The sequence below is a fragment of the Tenrec ecaudatus genome, unplaced genomic scaffold (genome assembly GCF_050624435.1).
Source record: "Tenrec ecaudatus isolate mTenEca1 unplaced genomic scaffold, mTenEca1.hap1 Scaffold_148, whole genome shotgun sequence".
NCBI classification, from domain to species: Eukaryota; Metazoa; Chordata; class Mammalia; order Afrosoricida; family Tenrecidae; genus Tenrec; species Tenrec ecaudatus.
In genome coordinates this window covers 858,527-873,542 of record NW_027457965.1, presented here as the reverse complement: position 1 = coordinate 873,542, position 15,016 = coordinate 858,527, and the positions used below count along the sequence as shown (strand labels likewise).

The following is a 15,016-nucleotide window of genomic DNA, read 5'->3' as shown; positions in this document are numbered from 1 at the left end:
TAAGCAATGTCTGGTTAAATTATATATCAAAAGAAATCTTTTTATTTACCCACCTATAAATGTGATTTTTGTTTAGGACATTTGATGTATGTTTTTAAGTACTTGGTATTAGGTGTATTTGTGCTTAGTTTGTACAATGTAGACCATAATCTGGTACCCATAGAGTGACAGCAGATAGAAAAACCTAACAGCACAGGGTGTGCATTTTTCCTGTTTTCAGGGCCTAGTGCATTATGTGGAACAAAGCATGGTGGACCCTTTTTATATTCATCTAATTGCTTTAAAATGCTAAAGTAGATACTTACTCCTTTTGTTCTTCTGGTTTTAAAATGTGATCCATATCAAGTGTCTAAGAAGATGTGCATTTTATAGGGTGAAACTACTTCCTCTGTATATGAAAAAACCCTAAAGTATAGTAAAAAATATAGATGGGGAAATAGCAAATATTTGTTGAATGAATAAACTGCTGACTCCATGTCCAGCTACAGTAGTGTGGTGAGGATTCGGAAGTGCTCCTAGAAGCGGAGTGCTCATACAATAGAAACATCATGTAAGACCACCTTCTTCGGGCCATGATGTCAGGTTTTCTCTTACCTCAGTGAACAAATAGGACACTTGTCTTTTGAAATAATAGAAAGCAATCAGTGTGCAAAACTGTACAATACCAAATGGTTAAAGGAGATTAAATTAGTATAGTATCATTGCATTGACAAGTTAGTTAACTTGGCTTTTTCTTACTTTAATCTTGTAATGTGTAAATAAAAGTTCTGAAGTAGAAGCAGCACAATTTGCTTAGGTAAACTGTTACGTACAAATAGGTAAAAATGTGTACGTGTATCAGTCCTTTGAAAAATATCATGGAAAAATTAATTTTTTTGGTTCTGTAGTGCCAGGAACTGGATTTAATGGTTTCTTGTGGGGATTGTAGGGGTGGTTGGTGGGAAACAGGAAGCTAATAACAATGAGTACAAGAAATAAGAAAATGTTCTAAAATTGATTGTAGTGGTAATTGTACAGTTTTTTGTACAATTCTTAATAACTATTGAATTGTTTGATGTGAATTGTTACATGTCAATAAAACTTAAAAATTTTTGTTGTTCTGCAGTGTATTTATCCATTTTCTCTTTAATTCTCTTCCTAGTAATGAAGCAAAATCAGACGGAAGAAGCAATTTGATACCAACCATCAAATTTCGGCACTGTTCTTTGTTAAGAAATCGACGCTGCACTATTGCGTACTTGTAAGCTGCTGTGATTTTACTTGTAGTAGCAGGAAACAAAGAAGAGTTTTCCATGGGGTTTCTCAATTAAGTTTCTGGTTGATAGCAACAGATCTCAGATTTATTTATCTCTGTGGTTATGCATGGAGCCCTGGTAGCATGGTTACTTGTTGGGCTGTGATCTACATGGTCCACAGTTCAAAACCACTAGTAGTTCCGAGGGGAAAAGGCCGTGTTTCTATTCCTGTAAATAATTACAATCTTGGAAACCCACAGGGGTTTGCTATGAGTCAGCATTGGCTTGATGGAAGTGAGAGTGTTTTCAGTGTTTATGCGCTGGACTGTTAACCAGAAACAGCATTTCAAAACCACCAGCTGTTCTGCGGGGAAAAGATGAGGCTTTCTACTCTTAAAAAAGAGTTACAATCTCGGAAACTCACTGGTGCGCTTCTATCCTGTCCTTACAGTGTCAGTATGAGTCAAACAACTCCATGTGGCAGTGAGTTATTTCTTTTAAGTTTGATTTAATGTAAGCATTTTAATTTCGTTTTTCCAGTTTAAAATTTGTATTGTAAAAGATTGCACTATTCTTGAAAGCAGAGAGAATAATATAGTGAAGCTCCTGGAGTTGTCTTATAAATTTAACAATACATTTTCCATAATTTATGACATATGTATGTTAGGCTACTTAAAACTAAGTACTAAACATCAGATAACATTTTACCACTATATACTTTAGGATACATCTCTAAGAAATAAGGGCCTTTCTGATCTTTTTCCACATTACTGCTGTGTCACCATCACAGTTACGACAATGAACAGTGCTAGGGGCATCAGCCCAGTTCCTATTCCCGATTTCTGGTAGTCCCAAAGATGTCTTCTTAGAGTAGATCTATTTGCATCAGAATCTTAAAAAAAAAAAATCCACAAATGACAGTTTAGTTGATAAGATCCTTGAGTCCTTACTGATAGAACAGTGTCTGATTTCCTGCTTGTTTCTATGCTAATACTCTCAATGTCCTAGGTATGACCGGTTACTGCGGATTCGTGCACTTAGGTGGGAATATGGCAGTGTGTTGCCTAATCCTTTACGATTTCACATGTCTGCTGAAGAAGTAAGTTAGCACTTTTTCAAGTTAATGATTTTGGGAAAATACTGAGATCCTGGCTTTTTTTTTCTACAATGATGTTTACTAGTATTTCTCTGTTTTATGTAAATTTTCTATATTTTGTTTGTGAGAATGTGTAGAGGTAAATATAAACTACTAACTCAGCAGTTTGTATATATAATTTATTGACACATACTTTTTGAATTAAGCAACCATTCTTACCATACTTTTCTGAGTTATTCCTCACTAGCATAAGCTTACTACTCCAAGATTCCTAGCTAATCTTTTGAGTTGCTATCATTTGATCCATGATTTGATCACCTTTTCAGCAATAAGTTTTCAGCGTTTTTTAAGCAGTTAGTACTTACTGCGATAGGCATGGGAAGTATAAAACCAAACTCATTACTCTCAAGTCGATTGTGACTAAAACTGCCTCAGAGGTTTATAAGGCTATACATTATTTTTGTTTTGAACTGTCTTATTTGGCACATAATCCATATACACTATCAATCTTTATGGAAACCAACTGCCATATTTTTCTCTTACAGAGTAGCTAAGTGGATTCAAATTGCCAACCTTTCCATTAATAGTGACAAATGTGGCAACTGCCACTGGGGTACCCTCCTGGAAGGGAGTAGTAGTAAGTAATTCTAGTGCTACAGGGAAAACTGACAAACAATAAAAAAAGGAGTTTCTTTTATTTATTAGTGATTCATCAGTGGAGTTGAAAAGCCAACATTATTCTTAGGAGATATGTAGTTTTCTAGTCAGCATGAATAAATATTCAGAATAAGATGAGTATTTGTCACTGAAGGTAGGGTGCTAGACCAGTATTTCAAGATAGAACATTAGAGTCAGAACACTTGGTTTCAACTCCTGACACTGCTTTCTAATCTTGGGCAAGTAACCTCATTGCTCTGTGTTCACTCCTTTATTTACAAAATGGGGTCATAGTGTGTCCTACTACAGCCTTGGTTCTCAACCTTCCTAATGCCACGACCCTTGAATAGAGTTCCTCATGTTGTGGTGATCCCCAATCTTAAAATCATTTTTGTTGCTACTTCATAACTGTAATTTTGCTACTGTTGTGAATTATAATGTAAACATCTGATATGTAGGATATATTTTTAGTTTACAAATTGAACATATTTAAAGCATAGTGATTAATCACAAAAATAGGTAATTATATCTTGTGAAATACTGATTTCTAATTATAAATAAATGAAATTTTGTCTTGAAGCATGGTGTAGCATGAGTAACAGTCTTAATATAACAATAGTGAACTACATTGCTACATTTTGCGACAGTGTGCGTAAAAAGCCAGAAGGTTGAGATAGTTTCTTTCTCACTAGATCAGAAATTCTCCAGACAGTCTTTGCAAGAGCACAAGATCATCTTCCACAACAAATCTACTTCTTTATTTAGACTTGATAACAAACAAGCTGGAAAATCCTGTTTCACAAAGATAAGTTGTTGGAAATGGAAGAAAAAGGTACAACACAGTCTCCGACAGAACAGGACCTGACTGCAAACACTTGATCCAGAATTTTGTAACTGGCATTGTAGAGAAATCAGTTCTCGCTGCATCGCTGTTAGTTCAATAAACGTCTCTTGTGCTATCTCAGGAACATCTTCAACTTTGACTGCAAATGGGCTTCTGGCAAGTGCAAATGAGGTGTCGGGTAGATTTGGAAAGTACGATGAAATTTCATCTGCAAGCATATGCAAGTGTTCTTTCACAGAAATTGTAATCCTTTTGTCTGGTTCAGTGTCATGTTCTTCAAAGAAAACAGATAGGGTAGGCATGTAAATTTTATTTTCTTTTTATTATTTTTTTGGTAAATTTTATTTTCATCCAATTTTTTCCCCCAAAGCTGATGTTTCCTTTGGAATGATCAGATATTTTCAGATAAATCAAGGCATGTTGCATTTTGTCCTTGCAGTAATAAATTGTAACTCATTCAAGATGGCAATCAAACTATTTTCTGTATCTCACTTTTATCGCTGCAAAATGCTTTGAACTGCGGTCATGTTTTCTGATAAAAAACGTTTTGAGTTCATCACCATGCTCAAAAACACCTTTTAAAACTTTTCCTCTGGACAACCGTCTCACTTCAGTTGCGAAAGCAGTAGACTGTTTAAAGTGCTCGCCTTTACAAAATTGACAGAATTTATGATGCTTCTCATTACTTCTTGTAACTCTTTTGGCCGTGTATTTGTTGCTAATATTTTCTGATGAGTTATACAGTGAGTTCCGGTGACTTTCGGTGACTCAGTACCAAACGTTGAAATTCAGATTGACATCCTAGCATAGTGGAGCATCATCTGCAAACACCACAAACCTTTTCCCAAGAGATCTTATGCTCTTTCAGAATGAACCAACTATCAAATACATCACGTGTAGTAGTTGCCATTTTAAGAGGTTTGCAAAAAAAGAAACTCATATTTAAAGTCGCCATCATTAATATGCCTCAGGTAAACAGTAACTGTGAACAGTTTGCAACGTCTGTAGATTCATCACGCTGGATGCTAAATATTGGAAGTGGAGCAGATTTACTTTCCTGGATTATCTGATCAAGAATATCAGCAGCCTTGTCTGCTATTCTTCTGCAGGCAGTGTCATTTGATAAGAAAATTGCGCTCAATTTTGTAACAAATTCATCTCTGATCATAACTCGAACAATTTACTGGCCCCTGGCAACAGTGAATCCTCAGCAATGGTGTAGGGTTTCATAGCGCTGGTGATTCTGAGTGCCACCAAATATGAAACTTCAATGACTACTACGTTTTGTTTGTGGTACTTGCCACCAGTGTCAAGTCTGGCTTTCTTGAGTTTATCATCAGCTTTGCTTTTAAAATAGTTGGTATCCTTGCCAGCAAAGCTCGGATATTTGCTATCAAAATGGCATATTAGTTTGTTCAGCTTCATAGATTCAACTAATAGAACTTCACAACAAGTAAGACATTGTAGTTTCTCAGTTCCTGCTGTCATTGAAGTAAAACCATACCATAAAAAATCCTCACTATCTTTTCTTAACGTTCTTCTACATGATCCATTGTCATGGGATGGTTGGCTAATGAAAATAATATATAACCATAGCTTTAATAATACAAAAGATGGCTCTCCCTCCTCCACCACTGCCACCTCCTCCTGCTGTTCCTGCAGCTGCCTGTGTGCTCGTTTGGTGCGGACCTGGTACCTCTTTTGAGAAGACTTCAGCATTCACCCTGGCCAACAAAAAACTCAAGGGAGGAGTCAAGACTGAGAACAATGATCAGATTAACTTGAAGGTGGTAGGGCAGGATGGTTCTGTGGTGCAGTTTAAGATTCAGAGGCACACCCACTTAGTAAGCTAATGGAAGCCTATTGTGAACAGGGTTTGTCAATGAGTCAGATCTGATTTGATTCGACAGACAGCCAATCAATGAAACAGACACACCTGCACAGTTGGAAATGGAGGATGAAGATACAATTGATGTGTTCCAGCAGCAGACAGGAGGCATCTTCTAAGGGAGCCTGCTCCTTTCCTCCAGAACTCTCTTCCAGCCGACCAAGAATCCATTCTCGATTAGAAAACCACAGTTTGATTCCACCACCTCCTGACAACTACAGTATAGTTTTCTCTTTATTTCATTTCCCCTTCCTCATTCCTTTATTGTACACAAAGTAACTGGTGCATGTACACAAGCATATTAAATTTTTCCCTTTGTTTATTTATTCGTTTACTAAATCACCAATGGTATGTTTTGATCAACATCAGGTGGAGATGGGATGGGGAAAACACTGGTTCTGTGAAAGCTCCCCTTCTCCATCAGTGGCTTGCTCATTCAGCTTCTCTCTTTGTATTTCAGTAGGTTATTTTGCTCTCACTGTTTAACAAAAACAAAAAAATTGACATGAAAAAAATCCTTGCATGCCTTGTTCGATTGAAGAATTTTTATGTTTTTCATTTATCATTGTAAAACCAAGGACAGTTTTATAACATTTTTGTATGTAGCTATTACATGTAGGGCAATCTGTCTTTAAGTAGGCGTAAATTACACTCAATGAAGCCTAGATAGTTTTCCCTTCAAGTCAAGCGTCTTTTTTAAATTTCTTATTTAAAAAAAAATAGTACTAAAGATGATACATGGCACAATTTAGTCAATACAGTTTATTAAAATTTCCTATGATTTAACATTCTCTATGTTGTGTTTTTACATACCTGTTACTATCACAAGGAGCAGTATTCACATCAACCACAGCTGAATATAAAAAGACCAATCAGCATCCAGATAAAGTTCCCATGGTACAGATATCGATATTTTGCAGTAGTTTATGATTTTACCCAGAAATAATAATTCATGAAGTGTCATTTACCACCAATACTGCTGCTTTTAACACAGCAGCTGCTCTCTACGCATGTGTGACTTGTCCACATAAACACATTGTGGTGCCAACCCTGTCACATCCACCTTTATTTGTACAAGTTGAATGTGATGGGGTTGTCTGATTATGTCATTACACTGCGTACTCGTATGTGGGCAGACCCTCCTGGAGATGGATAGAGGAGCAGTGACTTGGTTCCTAAGACCATTGGAAATACATGTTTTCCAATGGTCTTAAGTGACTCCTGTGAAAGGGTCCTTTGACCCCAAAAGAGGTCGTAACCCACAGGTTGAGAACTGCTGTATTAACAGGGTTGTTACAGGATGATTAAGGCTGCCCATTTGGAACATAGCATAGAACGGAATGTGATCAATGCTGTTATTGTGTGAGTTTGGTATAGTATATCACTTATGAAAGAAAGTGTTAGTCTGGGTTGACTAGAGGAACAGTCATACACTCATGTGTATAAGAACTTTATATAAAAGAGCAATTATATATTGAGAAAACATCTCAGCCCAGTTCAGATCAAGTTCCTAAGTCCGATATTAGCCTATATGTTCGGTACTAGTCGATAAATTCCTCTTTAGATTCACAGTATATGTAATGATGCCAAATGCAGGAATATCGCAGGCCAGTGGGTAGAAGGTCTTGTGGATCCAGTGGCAGTGTATGCATTTCAGTGTTGGCACGGGTCTCCTCCAGCTCTCTGACTGTCTCAGCGCAGAAAAGGAAGGTAGAGAGACTGGGTTTGATCTCCATTGAGCTACTTATTTCTGTCATGCCTCAAAATGAGGTCATCAAGCTGCAATTATATTGACAGGCTGACAGGATATAATGTAATTGCCACGGCATGTATTCAGTAAATTTGCCATGAGTTTTATAAACAATTTACTTGCTAACTGCATTTAAAAAATTTAACTTGAGTTTAATTGACATAATTCATATACCACACAACCCAGTGGTTTAAATATATTAAAAAGAGCTGTGCAGTTATGATCTCCATCAATTTTAGAACATTTTCTTCAGTCTTAAACTCACCATTTGCCCCAGCCTGCCCTGTCCTAACCCAAAGAAACTTAATCCATTTATAGTCTTCACAGTAACTAAGTCCTATCCTAGATTTTACTTAAAGAAAATCATATGCGTATGGATTGTGATAAGAGTTGTATGAGCCCCTAATAAAATGTAAAACACAAAATTAAAAAAAACACCTAACTATCCTAAGTCATCATGGCAAAATATTGAATGCTCAATAAACCACTGAAAACTCCAAAAAAAAAGAAAGAAAATCATATGCAAAAAAAACAGCCCTCAATCCAAAAGAAAATATAAAAACTAGAACAAATTTAAAAGGGACCAAAAGAGAGAAAAACAATAACGTTAAAAATTATCTGTGTTAACCTACTTTCCAATGCACTCAGTGTATAACAAGACTATTTCCATTCTTTGTTCATGGTCTAAGGAGATTCACTGGAGGCTTAATCTGTGTGGGAACTGTGCAAATGGAGTTTTTGGGCTTCCACTGTCATCCGCAGTCTGCTCAGGTTTTAATCTCTAATACCATTGCCTCCTCTGATCTTGGATTGCTAAGTACATTTCCATGCTTTATTTTTATTCTGTTCATGTTCTGGAGAAAGAAACAAAGTACCTCAGCTTCTTGAGGGAACTACTAAATAATTACGTTACCAGTTAATTTTTCAGGTTCTTTTTCCATGGTCTTTGTGCCGGAATCTTACATTAAGTGGACTTGAGGGGTGCCTCTTTATTATGGTGAAATGAACAGAACATGTTCTTTCTCTAATAACAATAGCTATAGTATTTTTTTAAAAACATAGAGTGTTTAAGAGTAATAGTTCTTGTAGGATTTTATCTTAAAATTTAAGTAACCAATAGATGAGGATTTTATTTTAAACATAAATACATGAACTTGTCGTGCATAAACTTTTTTAGTTTAGTACAAGGTAGTCATGACAAGGCACACAAGTAAGACTTCAAGATGCTGATTTTAGAACCAGAAAATTATAATTAAGAATTATAATGTTAGTCTTGAGATTAGATTTCCATATTTTAGACTTCATTTTGACCTTGAGTTCAATGGAAATCCCTTATAGCTGGGGTCCAAATTCGGTGTTAATAGAGTCTCTACAAGGTCTAGTCTATGGAGAGAATCACTGCCTCTGCCTTTTCCTTCTCACAGCATAAACCGAAATTCAGTTTCTATATGTGAACATTTCACTTTGAACTCACCGATAAGGGATAGGTGATGCCATCTTTAACAAAGATTAGTGTATTATTTTTTTCCATGAAGGTAGACAAATAGTAGTTTACAAGTTAGAGACTCCAAGACACTTTAGAGAGAGATAATCTTATGTCATAATTTCTTTTTTAAAAATCATTTTATTGGGGCTCATACAACTATTATCACAATCCATACATACATACATTAATTGTGTAAAACACCCACTGCCATTGACTTTTAACAATCCTTAAGGATGAGCAAAGTAGAACTGGCTCTTTAGGTTTCTGAAGCTGTATTTCTTTATAGGAGCAGAAATCCCCTTTCTCCCTAGGTGTAACTGGTTGAGTCAAACTGTTGACCTTGGCTTTAGCCAACACATAACCCAATACTAACCAACATAGTAGTGGTGGGTGCCTTCTCGTCAGTTCCGCCTCATAGTGGCCCTGTCTAGATCAGCATGAAGTACTACTGGACTCTGCATCCTCACAATTGTTATGTTTGAACCCATTGTTGAGTTACCGTATCAATTCATCTCCTTGAGTTGTTTTTGATTTTCCCACTGACTTTGCACTGTACCAAGTATTGTGTCGTTTTCTAAGGACTGGTCTCCTGAAAACGTGCCCAAAACTTGTGAGACAAGTCTTGCCATACTCATCTCTAAGGATCAGTCTGGCTGTGATCTTCCGAGACAGATTTGTTTGTTCAGTTAGCAGTCCATGGTACTTTCGGTGTTCTTTGCCAACATGCTAATTCAAAGGCATCTATTCTTTGGTCTTTATTAATTGTTGTCCAACTTTCATATGCTTATGAGGCAATGGAAAATCCCATGGCTAAGGTCAATGGAAAATCCCATGGCATTGCTCAGTCCTCAAAGTGTGACATCCTTGCTCTTCATCACTTTAAAGTAGAATTTCAGAAATCCAAAATATGTTTAGTGAAAGAAATTTGTCACAAAATAATAAATACTGTGTGGATCTATTTAAAGTACAAATAATGAACAGCACTAAACTAGTGTTTTAGGGATGCATTCTTGGGTGATAATGTAAAATTTTCAGAATGGAACAAAATGATAAGTCTCCATTTTGGGGCTGAGGATGTGTTACTCCTTGACCAGGCTGTTTCTTAATAATGTCATTAACCTGTACATCTTTGTTTTGCCTACCTTTCTGTAATTATACATAAATAAGATTCTGAGGAGATTGCAACTAATGTCACAAAACAAAATATATATAAATTATTGTATAAAACATGAGTTTTCTCTGTAAACTTTCACCCTAACCATAATAGACTTTAAAAAATAACAAATGCCTTTTATTATTATTTCCTTCCCCCAGCCCTTTGGCAACTCTTAATCTACTTTTTTACATTTATAGAATTCCGATGACTGACTTTCCTACAAATGCAGTCGTAAAATAATGTGACCTCTTGCGCCACTTTACATGTGATAAAGGTTTACCCTTGTCAGATACAACTTAGAACTGAATTCCAAAGTAAGCCTCACTATCTTCTATTGTGTGCACTCCTCATTTTGCTTGTCCTTCCTTCTCTTTGGGGACATTTGCATTGTCTGCTCAAGCATGTTGTTCCATTCTTATAAAAAGAGTCCGTGCAGTATTTAAAGCGACCATAACTGAATCATGTGTTTTTCGTAGTGTTGTTTCTGGTTGAATGGTTTTTTTAGATCTGTGCTTAGGTCTACTGGTTTGTAAGCTATGTGATAACAAGAATTTTGTCTGTTTTGGTTGAATGCTCCATCCTAAGTGCACAGACAGTTCCTGACTCGTAGAAGACAACCATTAATGTTCGCTATATAAATACAGGAATGCCACACTCATGATCTACATGGGCGTATGTGCTGTTTGAAGTCACGATTACACAATGTTGGCAAGCTTGTTTTCTTTGTCACTTGGTAAAAAGACCATTTTTCTGTTTTCAGATAGAATGGTTCAATTGTTATAAGAAGTCCCTTGCTACTTACATGAGGTCATTGGGAGGAAATGAAGGTTTGGACATAACACAGGATATGAAGCCTCCCCAAAGCTTATATATTGAAGTAAGTTTTACCTCTTGAGAATGGATTTTATTGAATGTGTGGATTATGCTCCTATTATGTAAGAAGGAGATATGAATATAGTTTTGTTAGGTGCCACCAAGTCCTATTCATAGTAACTAGATGTACAACAGAATGAAACACTGCCTTGCCCCGCACCCTCTTCTCAAACATTGCTGTTTGAGCCCATTATTGCAGTCATGGTGTCAATGTGTACCACTGAGAGGCTTCCTCTTTTTGACCATCCAGGGACTTGCCATCCAGATGACATATACACGGAGTCGGCCTCTTTAAGGGGCACTCCCGCTGTAGCTCTTCCAGCATAGCTTTGTTTGCTCTTCTGGCTGTTGATGTTTTGTCAGTGCTTTTCTGCGATATCATAATTCATAGTTATCAATTCACCTCTGTCTTATTCATTGTTCACCTTTCATATACATATTAGGTGATTAAAAAATAGCATGGCTGGGGTCAGATAAACCGAGGACTAGTTTTCATAGTTTTACTGAGATAAAAGGACCCCTGGTGGTACAGTGGTTACACATTGGGTTGCGATCAGCATGGTCCGCAGTTCAAAACCCACAAAAACTCTGTCCCTTGACTCCACCCCTTGAGGGATAAGATGGGGTTCCTGCCAGGTCTAGGGCCAGGTGTGTGGATTTCTCACCCAATGGGGGGGTTAAATTAAACCTCTCAAGTCTACTTTGAGATTGGTGCGGGAAGTGCTAGGCTTCTCTTTCCCCCTTGCCCCCTAATTGTGTTGTTTTGCTAACACATTTCCTGCTTGGGGGTGGCAAGGTGAGGAATGTTGAGCAAGGGCTGGTGGAACTGTAGAACAAAGCAAAAGTTAAGCTTGGCTAGTGACTGTCTGCACCAAGCTGACTCTGCAAAGCTGTTCTTCACCAGAGGACAGCAAGCCAAGAGGCTTGGTCAGCTGGGTTAGCTCAGGGACCAGAAAAAATTGGCTATGCCAGGCAGGAGGGACGCTTCCCCAGCGTGTGGACAGCCTATAACAAAGAGGGGAATCTGTTAGTAGTTGCTACTGCTCTCTCAGTTTAAGAAGCTTGGATGTACTTCATATTGAGATTCTCTTCCATGAAGTTTAGGATATCGCTCCTAGTGGACCTTCTCTATAATTGCTGAGAGTTGTCCGAGTTTGTTGTCTGACAGTCATTTTGCTGACTCTGCTGCTCTTTAACACTTTAAAGAAGTCTTTTGCAGCATTTATCTCATGGCTTGATTTCTTCACTAATTCCATGAATGTTGATTATGCATTGAAATAAATGAAATCCGTGTCAATTTATTTTTTTCTCTTTTTATCATTGTGTTTATTGGCCCGAGCATGAGGCTTTTTTTTTCCATTGAGCCATAATCCCTACAGAAAGCTTTAGTCTCAGTTCTTCATTAATGTGTTGAATCCTCTTAGCTTTCCATAAGCAAAGTTGTATCATATGCATATCACAAGGTCTCTGCTTTTACACTGGACATTTTAATACTTTCATATTGAAAGTTACTACCACTAAGGAAGTACTTACCAAGGAGCTTCAAATGTTTCTGGGACTTTTTTCAGTTTTTAAATTCCATATTTGCACACACTTGAAGTCCCTGTCATATAGTTGTCATTTTGTTACTTGTTAAGTGGGTTATCCTCTCTTTGCTCCTCATTTCTTCCAGTAGTACCACGTACTTTGGCGCTTAGTTAATTTTTGGATTTTGAACCATCTTTATTATCCTCTTTTGTATACTTTTGAATATTGAATAAAGTAGACCAAAGAAAAATGTTTGCATTCAACTTAGGTGTTGGCTAAATATGTTAGGTAGCCAGAATAGGGGCCATAAAGGGGGAGTGTTAGTCTGGGTAGACAAGAGAAACAAATTCATAGAAACTCATGTTTATAAGAAAGAGGTTTATATAGAAGAACAACTGAATATTGCGAAAACGTCCCAGCCCAGTCCAGGTCAAGTCCGTGAGCCCAATATTAGCCCATATGTCTGATACCAATCTGTAAAGGCCTCGTCAGACTCACGAAACATGCAATGACTCCGGTTGCAGGACGATCTTGAACCAGCGAGTAGAAAGTTTTTGGATCCAGTAGCATTGTAAACATCTCAGCGCTGGCAGGGTTCTTCTCTATGTAGCTTCTCTGGCTCCAGAGGTCTGTTGCATCAGGGTAGGTCCGTGTGGCTTTCCCAGCTACCAGGACGTAGTGCCATGTGTCTTGCCAGTAGAGCATCTCCAAGGAAGTGAGCTGAGAGAGAGAAGCGTCTCCTGTTTAAGGAGGAAATACTGGAGTTCCCAGAATTCTCAGGCGAAGGCAATGCCCACACAGAGGCCTCACTGGCTATCCTGATTGACCAACTAGACTCCACCACTTCACTCTTAATCCTCTCAAGTCCCAAATTGACATCAGATTACATAAGCACCACAAGGGGGTTGTCTCCGCAGTAACTGCATAAGGCTAAAGCAAAAGGATTGGAAGAAATCAGGCATCCATTAAATTTTGGAACAATCAAACTGAGCATGCTCAGACAAGAGCTCCCTCCGCCCCGAGGGGAGGTCCACCAGGGCACACAGGTTAGGCTCAGTTACATTACCTCACACAGGTGGGCCTAAACTCAAGCCAGTGGAACCAACCAATACCTTCAACCATGCTTCCCCCAGCCGTTGTGGAGAGGAGGGAATAAAGACCCTGCCTTGACTTCCTTCCATTCCAGCATTCTCCACAAGTGGGGGGTGGGAGCCCTTTTGGCCCCTGGGATTTCCTGGTTCCACGTGCTGGGTTATGTGTTCCTGTTCTTTCTATGTGTTTTTTTCCCATTCAGCAGTGAACCCATGTGCAGTTCTGCGGATCCTTGTATGCTTTCTTAAAACAATGTGTATTTTTTGAGGCTGTAATACCTGAAACTTCCCTTTTCCCCATAAAATCACTTGGATTACAAACCTGCTTCTGCTGTGTGAATTCTTTCAGGTACCTGAATCCAGGAACCTAACACCTTTTTCTCTATATTGCTTCATCTTGCAATCTACTCTCCTTGTATTTCAATCTAAAGGAATGTCTCAACATTCCCTCAGGTTTTATTTGTTTTCTTGAATTTTATCCTCATTTATAAAGGAAAGTTTTGCTGGCTATAGGAATCTTGGATGGCTGTTCATTTCTTTCATTATTTTAAATATGTGACTCTATTACCTCCTGGTTTCCAGGGTTTCTATATATGTAAATTGGTACTTCATTTTATTTGATATTGTCAAGATTTTATCTTTTTTTTAAAGAGTTTGATGATAAGATATTTTGGTGTGGATCTCTCAGGCTTTCTTCTGATTTGGAAATTCTTAAGTGTCATTGATATGTACATTCTTGTCCTTTGTCAAGTTTTGGTAATGTTCTGCTGTTGTCTATTAAGTTTTATTTAGTTACCCTTTGCCCTCTTCTGGGACTTCCATAATATTTGCATTGATTTGCTTGATGGTGTTCCTTGGGATCATGTTTCTTTACTTTTGTTCCTCAGACTCAATAAGCTGTTCTGTTCTTCTGCCAACTCAAATATCCTGTTGAGTTATCCAGTAACGTTGTTTCTCTTATTTGTTAGTGCTAGTAATTGGATTGGCTTCTTTAAATGTAGGAAGACATATCAGAGGGCCGTATTTGACTTTCTCTGGCTTCACTGTTTCCATGAGGCAGAGTTCAGACATGCCTCCATCCTTCATCCTTCAATATCTATTCTGACACCACCCACTCCTCCCTCACACACTGCCTTTCTGTCGGGTTCAATTATCGGTCCCAGTTGGCCTCACAGAACTCACAGACAATATTCACAATTTAGTGGGCTTATTAAGGAAGGTAACTAGTTACCACAAGTCAGCATCAGGAAACAGTAAGTGTACCTCTCCTGTCATCCAGCAGTCATGTCAGTCTTTAGTCCTTAGCCTCTCAGTCACATAGTCCCTTTGCCTCTTTGGGCCAGAAAGGCAGCCCACTGCTCTGCCTCAAAGTATCATAGTCTCAGTATTGCTCCTCTGTTTTATGTCATGGAC

At 37.9% G+C, this 15,016-nt stretch overlaps 1 protein-coding gene across 1 annotated transcript in view; it reads left to right on the top strand.

Moving 5' to 3' along the window:
• Positions 1-1,141: 1,141 nt before the first annotated feature.
• LOC142436080 (DNA replication complex GINS protein PSF1-like) overlaps positions 1,142-15,016 on the top strand; it is a gene marked incomplete at its 5' end in the record, with an annotated part of 34,052 nt that continues 20,177 nt past the window's right edge. Inside the window, 3 exons of the mRNA XM_075540000.1 lie at positions 1,142-1,240; positions 2,244-2,334; positions 10,873-10,989. Coding sequence (XP_075396115.1) covers positions 1,142-1,240; positions 2,244-2,334; positions 10,873-10,989 — 307 coding nt within the window. The remainder of the gene's footprint in view (positions 1,241-2,243; positions 2,335-10,872; positions 10,990-15,016) is intronic.